The sequence below is a fragment of the Larimichthys crocea genome, chromosome X, assembly GCF_000972845.2.
Source record: "Larimichthys crocea isolate SSNF chromosome X, L_crocea_2.0, whole genome shotgun sequence".
NCBI lineage: Eukaryota > Metazoa > Chordata > Actinopteri > Sciaenidae > Larimichthys > Larimichthys crocea.
Window position 1 is genome coordinate 6,394,099 of NC_040020.1, and position 22,146 is coordinate 6,416,244.

The 22,146-nt window shown below is 40.1% G+C and overlaps 1 protein-coding gene across 1 annotated transcript in view; it reads right to left on the reverse strand.

Moving 5' to 3' along the window:
* Positions 1-6,854: 6,854 nt before the first annotated feature.
* The window catches only part of LOC113746523 (cilia- and flagella-associated protein 251-like), a 39,432-nt gene continuing 24,140 nt past the window's right edge, over positions 6,855-22,146 (reverse strand). The window contains exons 4-5 of the mRNA XM_027282521.1: positions 7,804-8,052; positions 6,855-7,547 (exon numbers count right to left, since the gene is read on the reverse strand). Coding sequence (XP_027138322.1) covers positions 6,855-7,547; positions 7,804-7,983 — 873 coding nt within the window. The 5' untranslated portion in view covers positions 7,984-8,052. The remainder of the gene's footprint in view (positions 7,548-7,803; positions 8,053-22,146) is intronic.

A 22,146-nucleotide genomic window follows, 5' to 3' on the forward strand; every position in this document is an offset into this window, starting at 1 on the left:
ATGAATTAACTCTGTAATGCAAATTAAACCTGCACAATTCAATAAACCCAATCACAGTTTTAGCAACCACAACTAAACCTGATTAACTCCATAACAAGCATTAACCAGGATCTGCTTCCCAAGCATGATTGCAAACAGATTTGTCACTGCACAGACGACCTGCATGTATAATATAACTATGTGCTGCACAGAAGGGCAAATCCTTTCGGTCCATGTTTCTTTGTCGTTACCTCCTAAAGCAGAAAGGGCTGCTGACAAAAAGACAAGCTGAGCTTGCAAGAGTGGTGGACGCACACACATGACAACAGAACAGATCTCTCTTTTAAACGACTGGTGATTTTCACATCAATTAGCACTTGGATTTAAACAAAGAGAATGAAAGAAAAAATCCCATCTCAGCAACAAAGACAGCACAGAAGACAATAAATTGCTGTGTCCACTGCATTATCGGACAATCCATGAAATAAAAGTGCCACACACTGGGTTAGTTCGTTAGCCTTCCAAGTGAAGCTAAGCACATATAAAAAGGCAACTTGTTTTTGTTTGATTCTAACACAATAAGCGCCTATATCATCATCAATAAAGTCACTCAGGCAGTTGATAGTACGATGTTGAAGCCTGAAGGAATAGAGAAGACGACAAACAAAATCGACAGGCCTGTGGATGTGCAGCAGTTTATAATGAGGGCTTCTGTGAAAACAAATTGTCGTCGATATATATTGGTAGTGACTCAAGCTAGATGCTTTCATGTGGGAGGATGAGAGCACTGGTCCTTTGTGGCTCAGCTCTGCCTGTGTGACAAGGCCAGCGTGTGGGAGACGCTACCTACAATAAGCAGGCTGCCTTTTCTTTGGAAAAACATTTAATTAGTGTCAATGAACGAAAGAAAATTGGGGCACTGAATGTAGATCAAGTTGTGCAGGTTTGCAACAGTAAAAACAATTTGGCTGCTCATTCTTATTTCTAATTTAGGTAAAACATGAACATTTTTTCACATAATGAACACCCTGCTGTGCGGTGCACATTACTGTGTGGTGGTGTCAGTCTGTAGAGGTGTTTCATATTCCTACATATAGCTCATTGCCATGAAGCTTTCTGATCACACAGCTGTAGCAACAGAAACACCAGAATTAAATATTATTTTAATCTTGTAAAAATCCCTGTGTGAAAGGCTGCCCACATCATTTAATCACCACTGTTCAAAAGTAAAAATCATTTTTATGGGCGAAAGATTCGGTCAGCTTTGAAAATCTGATAAAAACACAACAACAAAGAGGAGGAGTAACAAGTTAAACAGTTACTTCACATTCAAAGATCTGCCATGATGTAATGTAAGCAAAAAATTTAATACGATGGCTGAGGTGTGAGGCTGAAAAGGTTCAGTAGTTTGTTTTTAGTCAAGACAAAAATGTACCCAACGTATCAGACACCCACCTCACAATATTAACAATTACTCTCTTCTTTTGATCCAGATAATGCAATGATTTATTTAGCCAGTGCTGATGTAGTTTTCTTCTCGATTAACTAATAATAAGTTAATAGGACTTCTATTTTTGAATATTCAAGCTTTTATCTGCAGGAGCAGCTCATTGAATGAACAAGGACGCAAGATCTGTGGGCACTGGTAACCCTTAGTAACAAATCTAAGCAAAAAGCAAAATACACAAATTACTTTTTTCTATATATTAGTCATCATGGAAGCTACAGTCTTTAAACTCGCTATACATTATTGTAGACTTCTAAAAAAACTGATATTACTGTTCTTTCGAGCTTAGTTCCATTTTAGTTGTGAAAATAATCAATAGTGTTACATTGATGATGTCAATGTAACACTCGATGCACTCTGCCCAACATCGTGCCCTATCGTTTTGTCTTATCATAGCTCTGCAGATCCATTTGCCATCAAGGGTCTCTGATGAGTCATTATAAGAAATCTAATCCTGTAAGATCACATAATGCCTTAGTCATTAGTCATGAGTGATATGTTAAAATTAAGTCCAAGATGGACGTGCAGCGGTGTACTGTAGGGAGCCTAAAATGGGTATAGTATGTTCCTGTCTATTCTTATGACAGTTTAATATAACTTAAGATTTTAAAGACTTTTCCATTATGAAAATCAAACTACTAACAGTCATAATCTTTTATAAGCTGTTGATGTAAAACAGTAAAACACATAAATTAAAGCACTGAGCAGTATGAAGTGATCCAAATCCAAGAGGTTAGAGTAGTGGTACAGCAGTAGTCACGGTACATTCAGAAGTCCTGTGAGCTTCTGCTTCGGTCTATATGTTTGCTAATTTCAATCTTTAGATTGGTGAAATCTGTTAAAATGAATACTGCAAATGCAACAAACATTGTTTTTTATTAGCAACGGGACTTTTCCGTAAAGATGCCCACCAATTTCTCCAACATGTTTTAACCTTTAACACTTACTTAAACAACCTTCAACATTTTTTCCACCAGCTAATGTCAAATAAGCTTTGCAGCCTTCACAGGGACTAATGTATACAAGAAAGTATGTAGATAACACCACCTGCTTCAGCTCGACCGCTATGAGCCTCATGCTAACCCAACACCATACATCCTGTCATTCAACACATGAAAATGTCATGCGATGCATGCCCTTGTTAGTAGCATTGAATAGAAAGATATCTGCTGAAAACGTAAATCTGAACGAAGTTTTGACTGAATATCTTTGAGCTTTAAGTCTGCAGGGACGTTAATGCAGCACTTAAATACTGAGTTATGGAGGTATTTAACAATTTAAAAAGGTTAAATGATGGGAATGACCCCGAATATCAGCACGTTGGCATGGGGTCAAAACACAAGAGTGTCAAGTAAGAAGAGGAGATGAAGCGTCTAATTCTGGTGACCTGAGCCTACAGCACCTGGAGCCCGGGAACACAATCTGTCCTCACCAGAGACATGCTAAAACATGCACAGACAGCTAAACAGCATCATATAATAAGCTTTTCCAGTGCATCGTCTACTTTAAATGTTTACACGTGTAGTTATTTGTGTTTGGACATTTCTGCCACATATATAATGCATGAACTTCATCTAACCCTACAGGGCACAAACATTCTTGGTCCAAACTTGGGTACAGATCCTCGAGAACAGCCCTGTGGCCGCTTATTTGACACATTCACACCACAGCTGTCAAAATGCACATATCATAGTTTGCAAGACTGCATACATATGATCTATGGGAACACACACAGGACCTTTAAGTGTAAGTAAGATATGAGTGTAAGTGATATGAAGGTAATCTATATCCTACGATTGCTACTACTGGTGCTCAGCACTTTGTATCCCTGAGTTTTTGAGTATAAATATATATAAATTAGGTTTCACAGGAGATAACTGCATGACGGTTTCAAATTCAGGTGAAATAACTGGTCTAAGATAGTTTTCTTCTCGATGAACTAGTCATCAGTTAACAGGACTTCTATTTTTGAATAGTCAAGCTTTTATCTGCAGGAGCAGCTCATTGAATGAACAAGGGCGCAAGATCTGTGGGCACTGGTAACACACAAACAACAAATCTAAGCAAAAGACAATCACTTTTTTCTATATATTGGTTATCATGGAAGCTACAGTCTTTAAACTCGCTATACATTATTGTAGACTTCTAAAAGAAAATGATTTGAATTGTTCTTCAAGGTGCCATTCAGCTGTCTTGAGAGCTTTTCAAGCATTCAAGCACTTTCGAGCTTAGTTCCATTTTAGTTTTGGACCTACGGTCGCACAAAGCAAAACATCTGAAGATGTCACCTTGCGTTGTGAAAATAATCGATAATGAAAAGATGCAGCCCTTCAACACTAGAGGAAACTGCAAAATAGTAGCTTAGGATCTAAAAACTGTTGTTCAACGTATTCTCTCTAGTTTTCTCTACTTTATTGTTTCATCTACCTATGTTTAGTATCAACTTTTTTGATCATTATGAATTTAAATCTGTTAGAGCTGCAACAGTTGGTTGATAATACATTGTTAACCATTACATTAATCGCAAACTTTCATCATTTTGAGGTATTTCTGTTAAGAAAAAATGTTCAGCTTCTTAAATGTGATTATTATTTTCTGTGTTCTTTAATCAAGTCAATGTCAAGTCAAATAAATCAAGTTAACAGACTAAACAAACCATTTGAGGACATTGCTTTGGGAAATAGTGATGGATCAAACAACTCATCCATTAAGCAAAATGACCGACTGGATGATAGAAAATGAAAATAATTGTTAGTTGCAGCCCAAAACATTACTTGGTTTTGCTTAATCAAGGCCAGATGAATCTGTCTTTTGCATCAATGAAATGTTAATTCTGATAAATTATTTACAGACTTTCATTAGTAATAAATGTTGATCTGTTCTTTCTAACACCACAAAACACTCCCAGCTGAACAAAACGTGTACATTCAACATCAAAGCCAGATGGCACACTAAAGCGACTTAAGACCCTGACAAACCTATCTGACAGCTGTGTCAGATGGTGAGAGGCGCACAGGAGCAAATTCAGACTAACTGCTATATTTAGGCCGATATAAGCAAGGGAGATATCTCCATCCAAGGCTCAGGCGCACATAACGCCGCTCTATATTGAGACCATAGGTATGACACAATATAGGAGACAACTGTGACAGTTAAGAGACAAACGCTCTTCAACAGTAATAATTAAACTCAATTGCTGTGCAGCTTCCTATTGTCAGAGGGGTGTGGAAAGGACAGCACACTAGTCATGAGACTACACTGCTGATGACAAATCTGACACAGCTTTAGTCATTACTCCCTGTTGAGATGAGAGTATCATCTCTGGTGTCCTTTATGTTAACATTAAGGAGAATGTGCCATATAAGAGTATAAAACATTGTTCAGGTAAGTATTGTTAACACAAAACACAAATTAAAATAGCACAAATACTGGATTAGGAGGGATGATGCTGATTCATACACATAACAGATGCACAAACTGTGCTGAAACAGGTTTTCTATAAACAATCTTAGGGCCTAAATACATAAAGATATGACATATCTATGATAAGCTAATATTTAGAGATGCTAGATTAATTGGATTTTCTCTTGTCAAAATCCACGTTGATGGATTGCAAACACAGCTTCTAGAAAAAAAATCTTGGCCAAGTCCATTTCCTCCAAATACAGGCCTGCTGAAACACAAAACAACAAACAGTCATGCCATCCGTCATCAGTGGAACGAGACACTGGCATCAGCATCCAAACACTGGTGCTGTGCTACATCAAAGCCTTTTGAACCGAGCACATTCATTCTGCTACTGAGGAAAGATCTGACAATCTGTCACATGTGTCTCTTCAACATCAAGCGCTCTTCCGTCTACAACCACAATCGTCGCTCATCGTGTCAGCGAGCGATCAATCAGTGAGGCATGAACGTGTTTGAAATTTTAACATTTCCTGAAACAGGCTTCCGTACGCTCTAAACATGAATGAAGTATTTACGAGGAGGCTGTGAAGTTATAATTACATCATGGTGTGCACTCATTCCTCGCACCTCGATCACAAACTGCAGAACTAAATGTTGACGATGCAAAGAAAGACCGTTCACTTTTACTTGTGTTAATCTGTTTTTCCAACAATTCTGCAGTTGTGACTACACTTGTATTGACACCGGTGATAAATGTTGCAATTAAGCATTTGTCCATTTATCTCCTGTTTGCTTGCACCGATTTTTGAGAGAGAGCTTTATTGGCCGAGTATATACAAGGAATTTGACTATCATTGCTCTCAATGTACTTAGAATAGACCACTAAAGACAAGGACAACGAAGCTCAACATATACAAGGTAAAGAATAAACAAATACTTAAATACCTTTTGGTACTGATGGCAGCAGTGTAATGTACTTCACTTCATCTTTCCATTTCACAACACTGTGATATGTTTCAGCTTTTATCTTCCCATCCAGCGAAGCAAACGTGTAGTCTTAGCGAGCTGTCGGGGCCTTAACAAATTCAGTGCTTCTTGTGATAGATTTTAAAAGCCCTGGTTTGTGGATACCATCGGTCTCCCTGACGGATAAATACTAAGTGATGTTTAAAAAACCCAGGAGGTCATTTAACAACACTTGCCATTTATCTAAATGTATTTTCAGAATCCTCAAAGACTCTTCAGACCATCTGGAGGAACAAATATTCAGCCTGCTGTAACTTATGACTATATGATACTAGTATTAAAGAAAGGTACTTGATACATCGTTCAATACTACAGCAAATTAAACAATTACTAAAGAAATAAAAAGGAGTCCTGAGGGAGGTCGCAATCAGAGAGCCTTGAAAGTAACGCATCACTTGCCACCTGCACTTTGACTCAGGATTGTTGTGCAATGGACAACATTCACTCGATGCAAGATTAGGAGAGACAGTAAAAGGTTCAAGACGAGACGGGACAAAGTGGGAATGTGAATAAATAAATCATGACTGGGTAGGTTGAGAGAGAAACTATACACCTTTTACTCTTTTCACAATCGGAAACGCTCCACAGTCCAGGCCTTTACTCACCAGTCACAGCTGTCATCTCTACTCTGTAGTTCAGTTTTTTAACCTCAGTTCATCATTGGTCTGTTTGGGCTTTTCCAAATATCTAATGTAGGTTTAATAGCCTATCTTCCTTTTAGTGCACTGCATGACTGTGCTGTGTAGTAACAGGTTTTAGCCAAAAGAGGGAGCTGTTGTTTTAAATATACCAGAGCACTGCACTGTGATGATAACCAAACACTGCCTGTGAGAAACTTCTGATATGTGTTATGCCTGCTGAAGACATATCCTAAAAAGGGTAGGCCCACCAAAATTACGTATTTTTACAATAAATTGGTTTATGTTTTATTTGCCTAAGACATAGATATCATTCTGAGATGTCTGCCTTTGCTCAAATACAGTGGAGGTACATCAAATATCTTCAGGGAAACAGTGTCCCTGTCATCTCTGGAGGCTTCACTGAACCGTTTACATAGTGTCCAACAAACAACAGCTGTGCTTACCTTCTTGTTGGAAGAGCTTTGGTGTGTACAACCGGAGTCCAGGTTGTTATTGGGGACAGACACATTGTTCCTGAGAGAGGGAGACCGCAGCCCTTCCTCCCCTTCTCCTTCCTCCTCCTCTTCCTCCTCCCTCCCACTCTCTGAATGTTCAAAGTCATCGCTGTCTTGGTCCATCTCCTCCTCGTCCTCATCCTCCTCCTCTTCCTCCTCGCCTTCTTCCCTCTCCTCTTCCTCCCTTCCCTGCTCCTCCCCTCCCTCTGTCCTCTCCTCCGCCTCCTCCTCCTCGTGCTGACTGCTGCTGTTGTTGTTCTCCTCCTCTTCCTCCTCCTCCTCCTCGTCTTCCTCGCCCAGCGGCTGGCCCCGTAGCCGCCTCTGCTCGGCCCCCCACATCCATCGAGCTCCTTTCTCTCCTCCGTTCACTTCGTTTGGAGGGCCCTCCTCGTCCTCCTCCCCCTCCTCATCTCCCCGAGGGCCGTTGCTGGCTCCCGACTCACTTGGCGCCCATGGTGGTTCTCTCTCTCCATCAACCTGCGACGCCTCAGGCTGTGAAGATTCACACAAAGAAAAACAATGCCACAGAGAAAAGGTCTGATGAAAAATTCAATCTGTTGCACAGCATACTTGCATAAAAGTTTCTCCTTGGTTACCACAGCACAAGTTTCCACAGTTACTTGATTTGATTTATACACTTTCACACCCCAGCTTATAACTCACTAACCCAATTTATCCTTATAGGTTTAATGCTTCATATCCCTCCATGTGATTACAGCATAATTTGTTGACTGTCAGCTGGCCTTACCCTTTGCTGCAGCTGCTCTTCCTCCTCTACTACCCGGTTGATGTGCTCATCCTCATCACCCTCCTCTGCTGCCTGCTGAGGTGCCCGGGCCGTGGAGGAGGCGTTACCTCGCACTGCCGGACCCGCCGGCCCTCGACTCCGCCTGCTGCTGCTGCCCCCCGACAGCAGATCCTGGTTCATTTCCAAAAGCCAGCTTGCTACCTCCTGGACCTTCGCTAGGCTGTCTGAGGAGGAGAAGGGCTTGGCATTCTGCATAGAAACACATAGACAAAAAAAAAAAGAACAAAAGACAGATGATCAGCATATGTTGATTGTTTTCGTCTCAGCTTGTGTTTCTGCTAAAGAGAAAGAAAAGACTTTTATTGGATATTATTTCATACACACAAACACATGCTCATTGCTTATTTCTTCCAAAAGAAAGTGTGAATGTCTGTGTTCATATTCTATTTTTGCATCTAAATTAAAATAATTAAACATTTGCTCTTGTAGCCACATTATTGCTGCTCAGCAGCAGACAAGGAAAAAAAGGTGGGTGTGATTGTGTTTGGCTTCACATCACACAGAATGGATGGGCAAAAAAAAAAAGCCTTGAGAGCTACTACTGTTCTAGCTTCCAACAAAGCCAATAAACAAAGTCCAATCTGTCAAATACAAAAGCAAAAAGATGGCTCAAATGTACCAGACGACACTCTTCAGCTTCAGAAAAAGGAAAGATGGTGTGCATCCCCTACATCTGCTGTTTAGCTGCTGCTATGCATTCACCAGTTTATAATGGCAATACCTACTGAATAAACACAAAGTCACATCTTGCTTCTGAAAAGTCTCAAACTGTAAGTAGAACTGAAGGAAAGGCACCAAAACTTTATCTACAATGAGGCAGCTTCTCCCCTGTGCTGTCACAGATGCAGCAAGGCAGACGAGGACTCGAGAGACAGTGCTGATCTGTCACCATCAAAGCATCCACTTTCATGAGCTTAGTTTCTCCGAGTCCATATGTCCTTCCGACTGCACATATGATGCTCCAACAAAATCGCTACGCAGTTAAACTACTCACAGGGATGTTGACAAAGACTGACCAGCCATGCTAGTCGAGAAGATTTGACCCAACGGTTACGATCAGTGCGACGATTCTGCTTTTTCTATCCAGACATCAAATTAAATAAACTCACTCAGGGTGTTGTGGGGTCACATGAGGCTCCTGTACACCTCTTCACTGTGAGTGTTCATGCAACAAAGCTTTCTTCAGGCTTGTGCAGATTTTATTAAAACTGTTTGTAAAGTTATTTATAAAGTCAAAAAACTAAGAAACAGTATTTATTGTGGATGATCAATGTTTCTGTTTTTCTGTGACAACATTGCCACCCGGGCATCAAAGTTGTTAAAAGGTTAATGTCTTTATAACCAACCAAAGGGTTCCCACACAGAAGACAAGTCATACTCATGCCCAAGTGTTTCTCATGTTGTGCTTTGATGCAGACTCTTATATTTTTTTACATTTCTAATTGCTAAAAAATTAACAGGTTGTTCTACCTGCAGATTCTGGATAGTTCTCCCGTGTAAACGTCTCTACAAGACCATGGGTAGCCTAAAAAAACATCAAATGGTATTACCATATCGATTGTATTGCAGAATTTTAATGGAGTTTTTCTTTATGTGTATTAGGAATCGAAGGAAAGAGGGTGGGTGTTGTAATTTATACAGATTGTAAAGCCCTCTGAGGCAAATTTGTGATATGTGGAGCAAAATAAATATAACTGACTTAATTCTTTCAGACATCTGGAAATGCTACCAAACAATCTGAGCTGTGATTGTCACTCCCAATCTATCCGGATTTAAAACACTAACAAACCCACATGATGTCAGTGGATTGACTAAATTGTTGAATCTAAAAAGGTCCCATCACAGTCTGTCTGTTACAAACTGATACTTGTAAAACGTTGGCTTGCTCTGTTGACATACACGCTGAATCTTACGTATGGTCTCACAAACCAAAAACATTTTTTTCAAAGAAATTACTGGCAATTTCAGTTCAGAGACGGTCCAAAAAAGTGGAACAAGCAGTACTAGTACTACAACTGCACACGTTTTTTGGGAACGTATTAGAGTTGCAAGTCGTTATTTTTCTACAGGGGCTGTCTTTGAATGAGTGCCAAGCATTCACAAGCAGCTGTAAGTGTTTTTTTTACTTTTGGAGGAAGAATTTTGGATGCATCATCAATGTTTCCTCTGTATTCATTTAGCAGTAGTGCACCATCACAGCCATGAAATTACCTCCACTGCAAACATATGTATGTATTCAAGACTTATTCTTAAGGCACTCAAAAGGAAATCGATTACACGTTATTATTTTATTCTGCTGATGCGAAAGTACATCTCATTCAACCATTCACACACTGATGGTGTGCATGCAAAGTGCCAACTGCTCGTCAGTTTTTGGGAGCCAACCATCCTTACACATTCACACACCGATGGCACAGCCTTAGGGAGCAATTTGAGGTTCAGTATCTTGCTCAAGGACACTTCAACGTGCAGAGTAGAGGAGCCAGGGTACGAACCACTGATCACCCGATTAGTGAGTGCTGGAGTGGAGCTTCTTTATGCAAGGAAACCAACTGTTTTTACATTAGCAGAAGCAGTTGTAGCATCGATAACAGATTATCTGCATTGTCATAAAATGTATGTACTGTGTATTAGAAGACATTAAAACATCACTGTAGCTGAACAAACACTTTCCCCCTGTCACTTAACCATTTAAAGGTCACGCTGTTACATAAATTCATCATAGTAGTCCACAAAATATATAAAAGGGGTCTCCCAAACAGATGTGAACAACACAAAGCAGTGACATTTGGCATAATTTTGGTCTAATCCTTAATCAGTAATCAATTCTTTCAGTTCAGTCAGTTTTAAGATTTTATTCTCTTGATTTCTTGTTTCATTTGTTCCCCATCAGTCACAAGGTCACTGGTTCACTTCTGGTCACACACACACACATTTAAAAGAAGAGGTTTATTTTTGTCTGTTGAATTTAACATAATCTCAGCTAATGTAGCTTTAAAAGGTGCCAATGGGCCTTTTAAATGCCCGCATGAGGTCTCAAGCTAATCTTAACTGTGACAAATTAAGGATCAGCTACACAGACGGCACTTCCAAATCTCCCCCCAATGCAGTGCATACGAGATGAGAGAATATTTTTGGGAGGCTCACATACTTTATCTGTCTCGGTGAAAACCAATTGCTTTGACCTTGAAGAAAAAGTCACTGGTCCCTTTGTAAGGCTTCTCCCTGTCTTTGCTGTATGGTCCCCGGTGCGGTGGTGGGAAGCATTAGACCTATCTCAGATTGCACAGGCCCCCTCGGGACTGCTAGTTCATTGCTGTGAGCTCAGAAGAGGAAGGCTATGAATAGCCAAAGTTGTCCCTGCCTTTTACCGGAACGACCCGAGGTTCCGTAATTAGTTTCCTTAAACGCAGCATGAAAATTGTTTGTTGTTATTGTTGTTCAAACAATTGTGAGTGGCGCAAACAGGATGAGAGAGATTGACGCACAATAAAAAAACGTGTTGCTGATGAAACAGGACAAATCTGACTGAGTTTTGGTTACATTTTCTGGATAAGAGCTGTAGTGTTCCTTTATATAACAGCGGAACCACTTTAAAAAGTTATTTTTTTTCCAAAGATGCTGATAGTTTCTTGACTCAAACACTCCTTCAGAACGACAAAATCATTTCAGAATAGCAGCTTTTAGGAAAACTGTTCTTCTGTTGTAGCTTTTGGTTGAAGTGTTCCAAGACAGCTAACACTTGTAGTGAACAAAGACTTGGCACATTTAGTATTGCATACACAAGTTTCATTCATCAGTCTCTATTCTTAGTCCTGCAAGAGGTATTAGGTGGACAAAAATAGCTTCGGGAAGCTGCAGAGGGCAGGTGTGAATTTGTCTCTCCTGAAACAAACAGGTGACACAGCTGCCCAGGAGATAGAGCGTCCCTGAGCGCAAACACTGAAAAATTGGATCTTTTCACAAGTTATGGATTATGATCACGTGGACGTCTGCTTGGTTTAGAGTCAAAGACACATCTTTTAATTTTTGTCTATTATGTTAGCTCGGTTGCTGGTAAGATGACATGTCAAAATGGACAATATTTAAAGCTGCTCTGATCAATTATTTTAACATTGTTACAATTTATTATACAACAGTTAGTCCCGAGCAAGTACTCTGATTGGACAAGAGTCGTTCCATGAGTCACTGGGACTTTTAACTGCATGCATCACTCTGCTTCACAGGTTTCAAATAAGCGTTACATTAATGTTACAATTATCTTCATTATCTCAGACTGTAACAAACTTTGCACCACAGAGAAGAAAATATTTGTGCAAGTCGTTTAAACACACACACGAGGGGAAACCATTTACTTCAGACTGATGTTACAAACTGAATAAAATCAGCTGATAGTAAGTGTTGACAAAACGTTAAAAAATAAACATATTAGCAGCATTGAATTAAGATAAAGTGTGTCTGCGCTGTCCTGGGAAAACATTACACAAAACTCCCCAATATGACATTTTAATAATTCCCTGTGTGTCCATAAAAAAACATGTAACACTAGAAGACTAAAAGACCACAAGATGAAGGACGCCGTACGTCGACAGTCTTCTCGTCAGTTCGGCATCAATACAATCCATAAAGATAAACTGTATGTTTTTTTTCTGCTTCCGGTTTTGTGCTGAAGAGAGTGCACCAACCTTCAGATAATATTCAACATTTTATCAAAACGTCAAGACGAGAAAGGGACATTTGGTATTTCCACCAAAGTGACTGTCAAGCAACTCTAAACGAGCTGTTGTATAAAAGCAATATAACACCTGAGCTCCATATGCGGCAGTGAAAATCAGCACCACTGAGATTATCTTCAGCACGGGGCCGAATCACAGTCGTGTTGGTATTCAGTATATCGCTCCCTCTCATGTGATATTGCTTAAATAAAATTAACGATTAGTCAAACAAGCTTTGGGTAATGTGAAAGTAGTCACTCTTAGTACTGAACACAAAGATTTCTCACAAAGTCTCCAGTTCCCTTGAGCTCTATGAAGCATTTTAGCATCTTTTGGCTCGCTGTTTTGGTTTTCCAGGCCACAAACTAGATGTCCGTAATGAAGCATGTAACAGCTAAAATGAAGTGAACATAAAGTCAGTGAATTCTGGAGATGCATTTGTCAGATGGCCTAACATGGATGTCATAATAGCTTATAAACGTGCCAATATAAACAGAAAAGTTTCACTTCTTTCAAAGTTTTAATGCAAGAGAAATAACTGGAAGCTTATCCTGTTGGCCTGAGCTTTTAAATACTTAGTGGCATGCCAATTTAACCAGAATCTCTTTAATTGTGCCCTTAAGCGTGTTATTATAAATGCTTAGTGGCCAAAAGATTTTCCATTTTCTTAGAATAATAAGATGCATCTAGACCAGCCTTGATAATGTGTGCCCAGCAGTCTGGCAGTGCAACATACATCCAAGCAGTCCCCGGTGTAGCTGCTGATGGGTAGAGGTTGGGATTTCTTCAGCGGGTGGTGCCAAGTTGGCACTTCACAGATAAAGCCACAGCTGTGGCACAAACAGACATTACTTTAGCCTCGTGCCGAGACTCAACATGGGGCACTTCAGTAAGAGTGTGCTTCACTTGGGTCGATTCAGAGTTCTCTACATGCTGATGGGTGGCCAACAGCGCTAACTTTCTATGGACAGAAAAGGAGAAGCAGCTGATGTCCAAACTAACAAAATCAAAACCACAAGTCAGTAAAACCTTTATGAGCTGCATTACAACAGTTTAATGTTCTTTGTTGAAACAGCTACAGCACTCGCTCACTCACTGCTGATTCAAATCAAATCCAAAGGCAGTCTGAGATACGATCTGTTCAGGGCTGCGATGTTTCGGGCCAAAAGTAAGCCATTTGATATTAGCTGTACGTTTTTCCAAGAGTATTTCTAGGGGTGTTTCAAGCCAATATGCAATATCAGGTTAGTAAAGGCATTTTAACTGCTCAGTACCAGTCATAAAGCCTGATCCATTTGCTGTCCAACTGCAACCAGATATTTAATTTGCAGTTGTTTTCAACCGAAATCCCTTCCTAAGCACAAAGTGTCTTGGGTCACAAGTCTTGACACAAATTTAAGGGATTCGTATTGTTTATGTCTAGAAAAACAAATGACTGAATGAGATTTTTGATACTTTAAAAAGGGGCCATGCAGATAAAGTTACAGATCTGAACTCAAATGCCGGTATTTAAAGAGCAAAATGTCACAAAGTGCTTCACAAAAGAAGTAAGGCAACTGACAAAAGACTTAGACATCATGAAACAGAAATAAATTAAAATAAAAGTGAACAAGTCAAGTCTAAATTGCTGCTTCTTTAACAAGGTATGAAGTCCAAAAGGGGAGAGACATGAGCCACATCCTCAATGCATCCATCCTAAAACATCCAGCACTGGGCAGACTGCAGAAGATGAGCGCTATTTTCTGCCATTAGACAGCCTTTATAGCTGTGCAATGGCAGAAATGTCCCAATAGTTATCCGATTTCACAGACTTAAACTGGTTGCCAGTAAATACCCATTTTATTTATGTTGATTGAGAAAAGCAATGTTTTCAGGCAGAGAGAAATTAGTCAAAAAGCCTTAGTCAAAAGTTTGAAAGTGGTCAAAAGCAACAGGAAAACTTTATACAACATCTGTCACCACAACCATTTCCAGCAAAGGATTATATGTAATTAAAGTATGGTTTAATGGGGTGTGAAGATTTTGGCCAAAGTAATCATGCCGTTTCTACAGACAGATGCTTGAAAAAACTAAAAAACGAGTAATCTATAAAATAATATTTGAAATTATCCATTTTGGGATCAAAGTGCTTATAACAGGGGTCTGTGTTTAACGATGGTTTGTAAAAACTGACAGACTCAAGTGTGATAATGACTTCCAGCTTTGAAAAGGATGAAATCTGAATACAGGCTACTGAATACAGCTAGCACATAAACCCTGTTGAGAAGACTGGACTGGACAGAGCTGAAAACCCCCAAAAGGCAGCGATAACTCACACCAATGTGACCTTAATAGAACAGCAGGAGAGAATGAAGAAAATATTGGCTATGGCACAGAGCACATAGTAACAGATATGGATTGAGCAGAGGATGTATAGTGGTTTCATATTAGTGTTTTACAGCTTTCAGATACATATTGCTGTCTCATACCTGCCTCCTGAAAAACGTGGCAGAAGAGTTACTAAGGATTCTGACTTTTGCATTATGAATTCTTTGAGCCCAGAAATCCAATATTAGGAAGCATTTTCCAGGATCCCTACAAAGTCTAGAAATCCTATAAATACACCGCGTTTGAAACCCTTGTGTCTCCAGTTCAATGCAGAAGCTATCAATCGATGGCTCTATTTAGAGCTGGTGCCCTGTGATGTCTCAGAGGAAGAAAGTGAAACCTCAAACCCTGAGCTGCTTGACAACATTTTTCCACACTCATTTCACTGTTGAGTGCTTTATTCTGTGCTTCCTCAAAGAAAAGAAAAATGAATTCTGTTCAACATAAAAGTGACATTAAGGTTTTGTCTATAAGCTTTACGCCGCCTCCTCCAAACTGTCACTCATAATCTATTTTTCATTTTGAATTGTTGCCATGCAACAGCTCAATAATACCACAACATTTTCCTTTGTGGTTTTCTATCATCACTCATGAGAGCATAAAATCTTCTTAGAAACTACGAGAATCAGTCTTCTAGACTGTGAGAACCGCCCACCGCCAGGAAGACTCTGGAAGGGTCTTAAAATCCCAGTCATTGCCGGCCAACTATTAAGACAGTCATGTGCATAACAAACAATGAAACGGAGGAAACCCTAGAAGCTACAGCCATGAGACAGAAGCCTGTTTTAGAGCAACGTCTTACTCCCATTCACACACACATACAGAGGCACGTGCACAAAAGCACTCAGACGCACACACAATCTTGTTTGGCTTTTATTTGTTCCATTAGGAAAAGCTTTTTCGCCAACTGATGAGGGGCAGCAATCACTGTAAACCACAGGCAGTCTGAAGGCATCCATTTAAATGACTCTGCAAGCTGAAAGCAAGTCCACTGTTGTCAAGGCAGCAAGACAGCCATTAAATCACCTGGTTCCATTAAAGAATCAATTACTGCGCTGCTCTGCCTGGCAGCGCAGTTCTTATACCTGAGACATCAGACAAGCAAAGCCGATAAACAAGGACGCTGTACTTCACACGCGGTGCTTTCTGCAATATGCTGTCAGGCCCCATATGTTTCCTGCATTGCACACGGGGTGATAAGCCAGAAAAGGCATACAGCTGGCTGGATCGGTGAGTCATGTGGACACGGATGTGTTTGAGTAAGTGGGCGCTGACGCATTGTTACCTTTGGTTGAGGTGGGCAGCCAGTGGCCAGTCGGTGCAGCTGTTCTGAAGTATGGCTGGAGAAGAGATCTGAGCAGCAAGCTGTGCGGCCCAGTCTCTTCATTAGAGAGGAGATAATGCTGCAGCCACAGCCACACATCGACTTGCTCATTAGTAGCCCGACTGTTCTGAGGTTAGAAGACGTGTAAAAGGGGGGGGCAAAAAAAAAAGAGAGACAAGCTGCTTGGCTGCAGCCACTTCCTGGTCCTTTGCTGAGTTTACCTCACAGCTGATGCCTTTTCTGTAATGTATTCCACATGGTGCTGATCCACAGGTACTCCGTCACTGAGATCAGATTGGCTTTATCTACTGTCAACATAACACAGATGCCGACGTTCACCTTAATCCACAGTGAGGGCACTTGAGTTGGAAAGTACTGTTTGCCGGTCCATTTCGCTCGTGATTGCTTCCCACTTACTCCACTCCCTATGCTGTACTTCTGTTTCTGAACAGCACACGCCTCCTGCTGTAGCTCCCCCCGTTTGTAAAATCCACTCCCATCCACAAAAACACCTTCTGATAGAGCAAGTAAAAAAAAAAAAAAGAAGAAGAAAAAAAAGGATGCAACGCCTGCCACTACTCTCCTTCTGTCTCACACAATTTCCATTCGTTTCTTTCCACTCCCTCCACTGCCTTCGGCTGCTGTGCAGTGAGGATGCTATCCCCCCGTCAACGCTGCTGCCACCACTGTACACCCCCACCACCACCCCTTCACCACCACCGGCAGCGGTAAACCACTCAGACTGAGCTCCTCCAACTTGCCGATAAAAGTGCTTCCTTCATATGACACTGGAGCTCCTAGTTGTTCCATTAATTGAGGAAGCAGTGGATAGAATATAATAAGAAATCTAAGCCACTCTGAATGCACCAGAAGGACTGATAAGCAGGACACAGTCTAGATGCAGCGGGGGAGGGGTCCAGGGTAAGCATTTAGGAGACAATAACCGAGCAGACAGGACTATTATGGTAATAATCTGTCACTGCGGTCAAGATGCCGCTGATGCCTGGTGTAATGCTCGGGGAAACAAAAGACATTTTCCTGTAACTGATCAAGAAGAACTAAAAAGGCAAGTAGGAAATAAAAACTCTTATCTGCAGTTATTAAATTCTATTATAGTAATTTAATAGTATTAAGCTTTTTACAGAGCCACGATATTATCTGCTATATATCGCCTGCATGTCTGTGATTGGCACCAGTTCAGACATCTGCAATAAAAAGTGCATCATTTTCACTCCCCTCTGTGTCAACATCTGTCCCACCTTCAGCGAGACTTCATGTCCGCTGCTCACCTAAATCACAGATGTTTGACCTAATGAGCTTAATGACGCGCAGGGACGACATTATTCAGCGCAGGAGCTAATAGTTATCAGAGCTGATGAAGCGGCGAGGCCTTAGGAGGGGAGAGACAGTGAGTGGGAGGGGCAGTAATAACGGCGAGGCAAACATAGGTTGATAAAAAAGAAAGAATGAGAATGGGCCCTTTGTTAAAGGAACGGCATCAGATTGCTATTAATAGCACACACCAATGTTAAATTAATCAAAATCATCGTCTGCTATCAGCACCAAGATGATGAAAAATGGTAAATGCTCTGCAGATGCTGCAAAATACCAACATGAAGCAACTAGACAGGCGGTTTCATGCACTTGGCAACAAGAAGGACAAGAGAAATATCTGTGTATTGATTAGTGGGCAATAAAGAACTATACTTAAACTTCCAGTGCTGATCCTGTATGTATTTTTAATTCTTAAAACCGTTATTTATTTTTTGTTAAATGTTGCGATTTAAAGCTGAGCTAAAGTCCAGTGTATAAGGGTGGGGAGTCATTTAGCAGCTTTTTTGCTTTACAAGTTTTAAAAAAACAGATAATTTAATGGTCCTGGCTTCTCTGTGAAGATGAGATGCTTATCTTTGTCTTATATCAGCGTTTTTCAAAGCGTGAGTCAACATTGTTCCTATATTCGCTTGCATTTTAGCAAACTGGCCCCATTAAAAGTGCTGAATTAGTTACTGTTTGCAGTGTGCTTATGGACGTACAGATAACCATCACTGGAATACTAAGATAATTTAAAAACCTGATTTTGAAACGTGATTTTTTTTTAGAATAAAGAAAGGTTCCTTTTTTTATATTTCTAATCAAATTATGGATGTTTATCATGATGGACAATGAGATAATTTATCTCCAAATAGTTATCCTTGAGATGTGTAAAACAGTGTCTTGTGTCTTTGTATTAAGAGTTGACTGAGATATGACTGCGAGAAGGAGTACAATGCTTAGGCGCGTAGATTGGGCCTCACAGTTCTGAGAATCCTCGGTCTTATATGATTATAAAGAGACAACACAAACTATTTGAAGGTTTCTGACATTTGCATGTTTCTGTAGTGGGTTTATTTGCACCAAACAGCCAATCAATGATCTAACTGTAAAAACATTTGCTGTAATTAAAACAACCTATTCAATGACCCTGTGCGTTTATTTGACAGCTCAAATCTAACTGCTCATTTCCAGGAATTTGTCATTTTCCCCACCAACGTTGTCTTTGGCTTCATGTTTGAATGTACCTTTAATAGGTCAATTAAAGCGTGTACAAAAGTATCTCTACACCTGGCCTGGCCACCCTGTTCAGTATTCGACATAATGGCTGGGTTAAATGACGCAAAAAGATCAGCTCTGCAATCAACTGCCATTAGTGTCTCTTCAGTTGGATATTGCAAAAATAAAAAAATGAGGAGCTGTTTTTTGCTCCATCCTTTTATTTGGGTGAAGTGCATCATGCTTCGGTGTGCAGCTGCGACCAACTGCCAATTGCTCCCTCAACATAAAAGGTGGTGGAAAGGGTAATAATGAAGCACTTTAGGCGTGTTCTCCGTGCTCGCTCACTGGCGCGTCTTTGTACTGTTGATAGAAGTGCTACCAAAAGGTGACAACTCACAATGATTCATTGCGAGAGAGATTTCCTAAAACACCAGGTTGCCATCTACCTGGAACAAACAGCACATCAGGAGAGAAATGGAACACGGCAAACACAGAGACCTCTATCTACAATCATCAGAAGCAATCTATACAGAGACTTGTAACACTGTCAAACGGAAACGAGGACAAAGGGTCGCATAAAAAAAAAAAGTTCTGCTTTCATGGAGTGTTCGCAGCAGTGAGAAAATGTGTTCTCTTAAATCATAATGCTCCATAAGCAAAAATAACAGTTTTGTTCTTTTCTTGGCCAGGACTGAAAGACAGGACAGGGTGAAAGGGTACCCCATTCATTATTTATGAATATTGCTTTTCACTGTGTCAGCTCACTGCTTCAGTATTGATCCATAAAGCGGAGACTCACTGCACCATAGCATAGGGTTTCAGAGGAAGACATAACGACACAAGGCTTACATGCGGCGGCTAGAGGGAGTATCAAACCCCAGCGGGTCAGCTAGACGGGCACATAACATGGCATGAATTTCACAGTTAGTAGTTTCTTTACAAAGGACGAATAATTGTGCAACGTAAAATTTACATTCTGCATGTGTCCACAAGCGCTATGTTAACAGAACAAAAGCCTCACTGATCAATACTCTGATCTATAATTATGTCTGTTCAACCATTAGACAGAAGTTCACAGGAAGTGCCATATGCAGTGTCAATTTAATGCCATTACCACTGTAACAAATCAAATTTAAAAAAAACTAAAATCTAACTTTTGAAAATTAAAGGCTAAAATATAAAAGTTCAGACATGACTGTTGAGGATGACGACTGTACCCATCCGACGACAAACAATCAGCGCGGCTCAAAAACAAAAACAAAAACTGCTGCATCACTGTTGTCTCATTTTCCGGCTGAAATGAAGCATCATCGCACCACATGCTGATCCCTTAATGCTCAAGGCTGACCTCTGTCACCAACCTTCAGTCTTCTTGCTTGTATGTTATGTCAGAAAGATTTTTTTTTTAATGATCATTACACCTGTAGGCCACCTGTCTGACGCTGATGCTACAAAACTAAGCCCATCTCTTATGCGGTATGTTTTGCCCGTGTCATCAGAAAGCACAAAATCCCACAAAAACACTGCTTTCAGGTGTCACTCCACTTTCTTGCTGTGTGTGCACCTCACTGTGAGCGATAAAGTATCACAGTTTGAGTATGGGTGTGTTTTAACCATCCCAAATTTTAGTTTTTAAATCATCCCTGGGAGCCCTGTTCTGTGTGCCCTGTTCTGTGTGCCGGACATCTATGTTAACACTACAGATAGTCTATGACTGGAGAAATATTTGATAGAAAAAGAGGGCCAATCGAGTACAAAGTGGGAAAAGGAAGGAATATGAAGCCTCGAGCAGCCTCTAACATGGTTTACTGTGCGGCTATGCAGGCCTGACAGCAGTAAGTTTTCTATGAGAAGTTCAGACCGCAAAGACAGAAAGATGCAAGACAAAGCCAACTGCAGCCTGACACTTTTTTAATATCCTCCCTCTAATAAACAATTTTCTGCTCTTGGTTTTTATGGACTAAAAAAGCAGCTTTCAGATACCATTTTCTGTTAAAGCTAGTGACGAACTGTAATCAACTTAAGCCCAACTTTTTCCCCTGCTTTTCCCACAAGTAACCATTTTATACCAGGAAATTAAATCATCATCATCCAAACCTGCATGTTGTTTGCATATCAGCATTCTCAGCACGCTGACATTTTTGTAACTCAAATAAAAAAATACTGTTGCACTGCCTCAAATATATCAACAATTCTATTTACAAAGGCTCAAACTCTTGCACTTTATCCTTAATTACTCTCTAGTGAGGCCTCCTGCTATTATTCTTCATTACTGAAAGAAAACATTTCATTAGATGGCTTTGCAACCATAAAAAATTACTTCTGAGCCGATTCCCAAAATATTAGACTATATTGGGACACACCAAATACATTTTTTACTTTTTTTTCTCTCCTGCTACCAACTTAGACACATAAATCCTTGATACAGTTGGATTCAGAGTGCTCTTTATCAATTTAGAAATTACATACCTTGCTATATGGATCCTTTTGGCACAAAATCATATAGTTTCTGTCAATATAAAGTACTTATTTAAAAACCAAACACTTCTCTGTTCTTCTATAAAGGTTTATCCATCATTATATCCTTGCATTAACAACGTCTAGTCATCATCCTCTTCGTTCTATAAAGCTAATTGTGCTCCGTCTGCTGTCTGTGGAATAAATCTATGGCATGCATTCACTGAGAAGACTGATGAAGCCACTAATTAAACTTTAATGTAGACCGTTGTAACCAATGTCTAATGAATAAAGCTTAGAGTCTATAAACATCCCGAAACAAAAAACAGCACAACTGTTAACGTTATCAGAACTTTGCCGGTGGAAATTATTCACCTGATATGTAGTGTTTAAATCTCAGAGTGACGAGCGACACACTTTAAAAAGAGTAATAAGATTTGGACTTAATCAAGCGACAAATACAGTATGTGATAATTAACATGGTGCCATTAATCTCTTTACAACAATTAGTGCTTGATGCATTTAAGTGGGCTTGCAAATTATGTCCTCAATTATGCTGAAGCACCTAAATTTTGACGCACTGAAAAGGAAAAACACTGATTAAGTGCGCATCCTTCACGGTTCGTCTTCAAGTTTGAATCGAGTCATATTAAAAAGGCAATTTATCCACATTCTGGTTGAAAGATTAAGGGATGATTTCAAGAAGAAAATCATCTGATCACAGAGACATGTCTAAGCTTGTAGATAGAGTGTTTCCTCTGAGTAGGCTGCACTCTAGTGGGCAAAGACCGAAAACTCAAGCAGCAATGTTAGTCATTGAAAAAAGGCAGTATGTGGATTATTTCCCACTACTTGAGACTATTCATGTACTCATTGGCACCGACA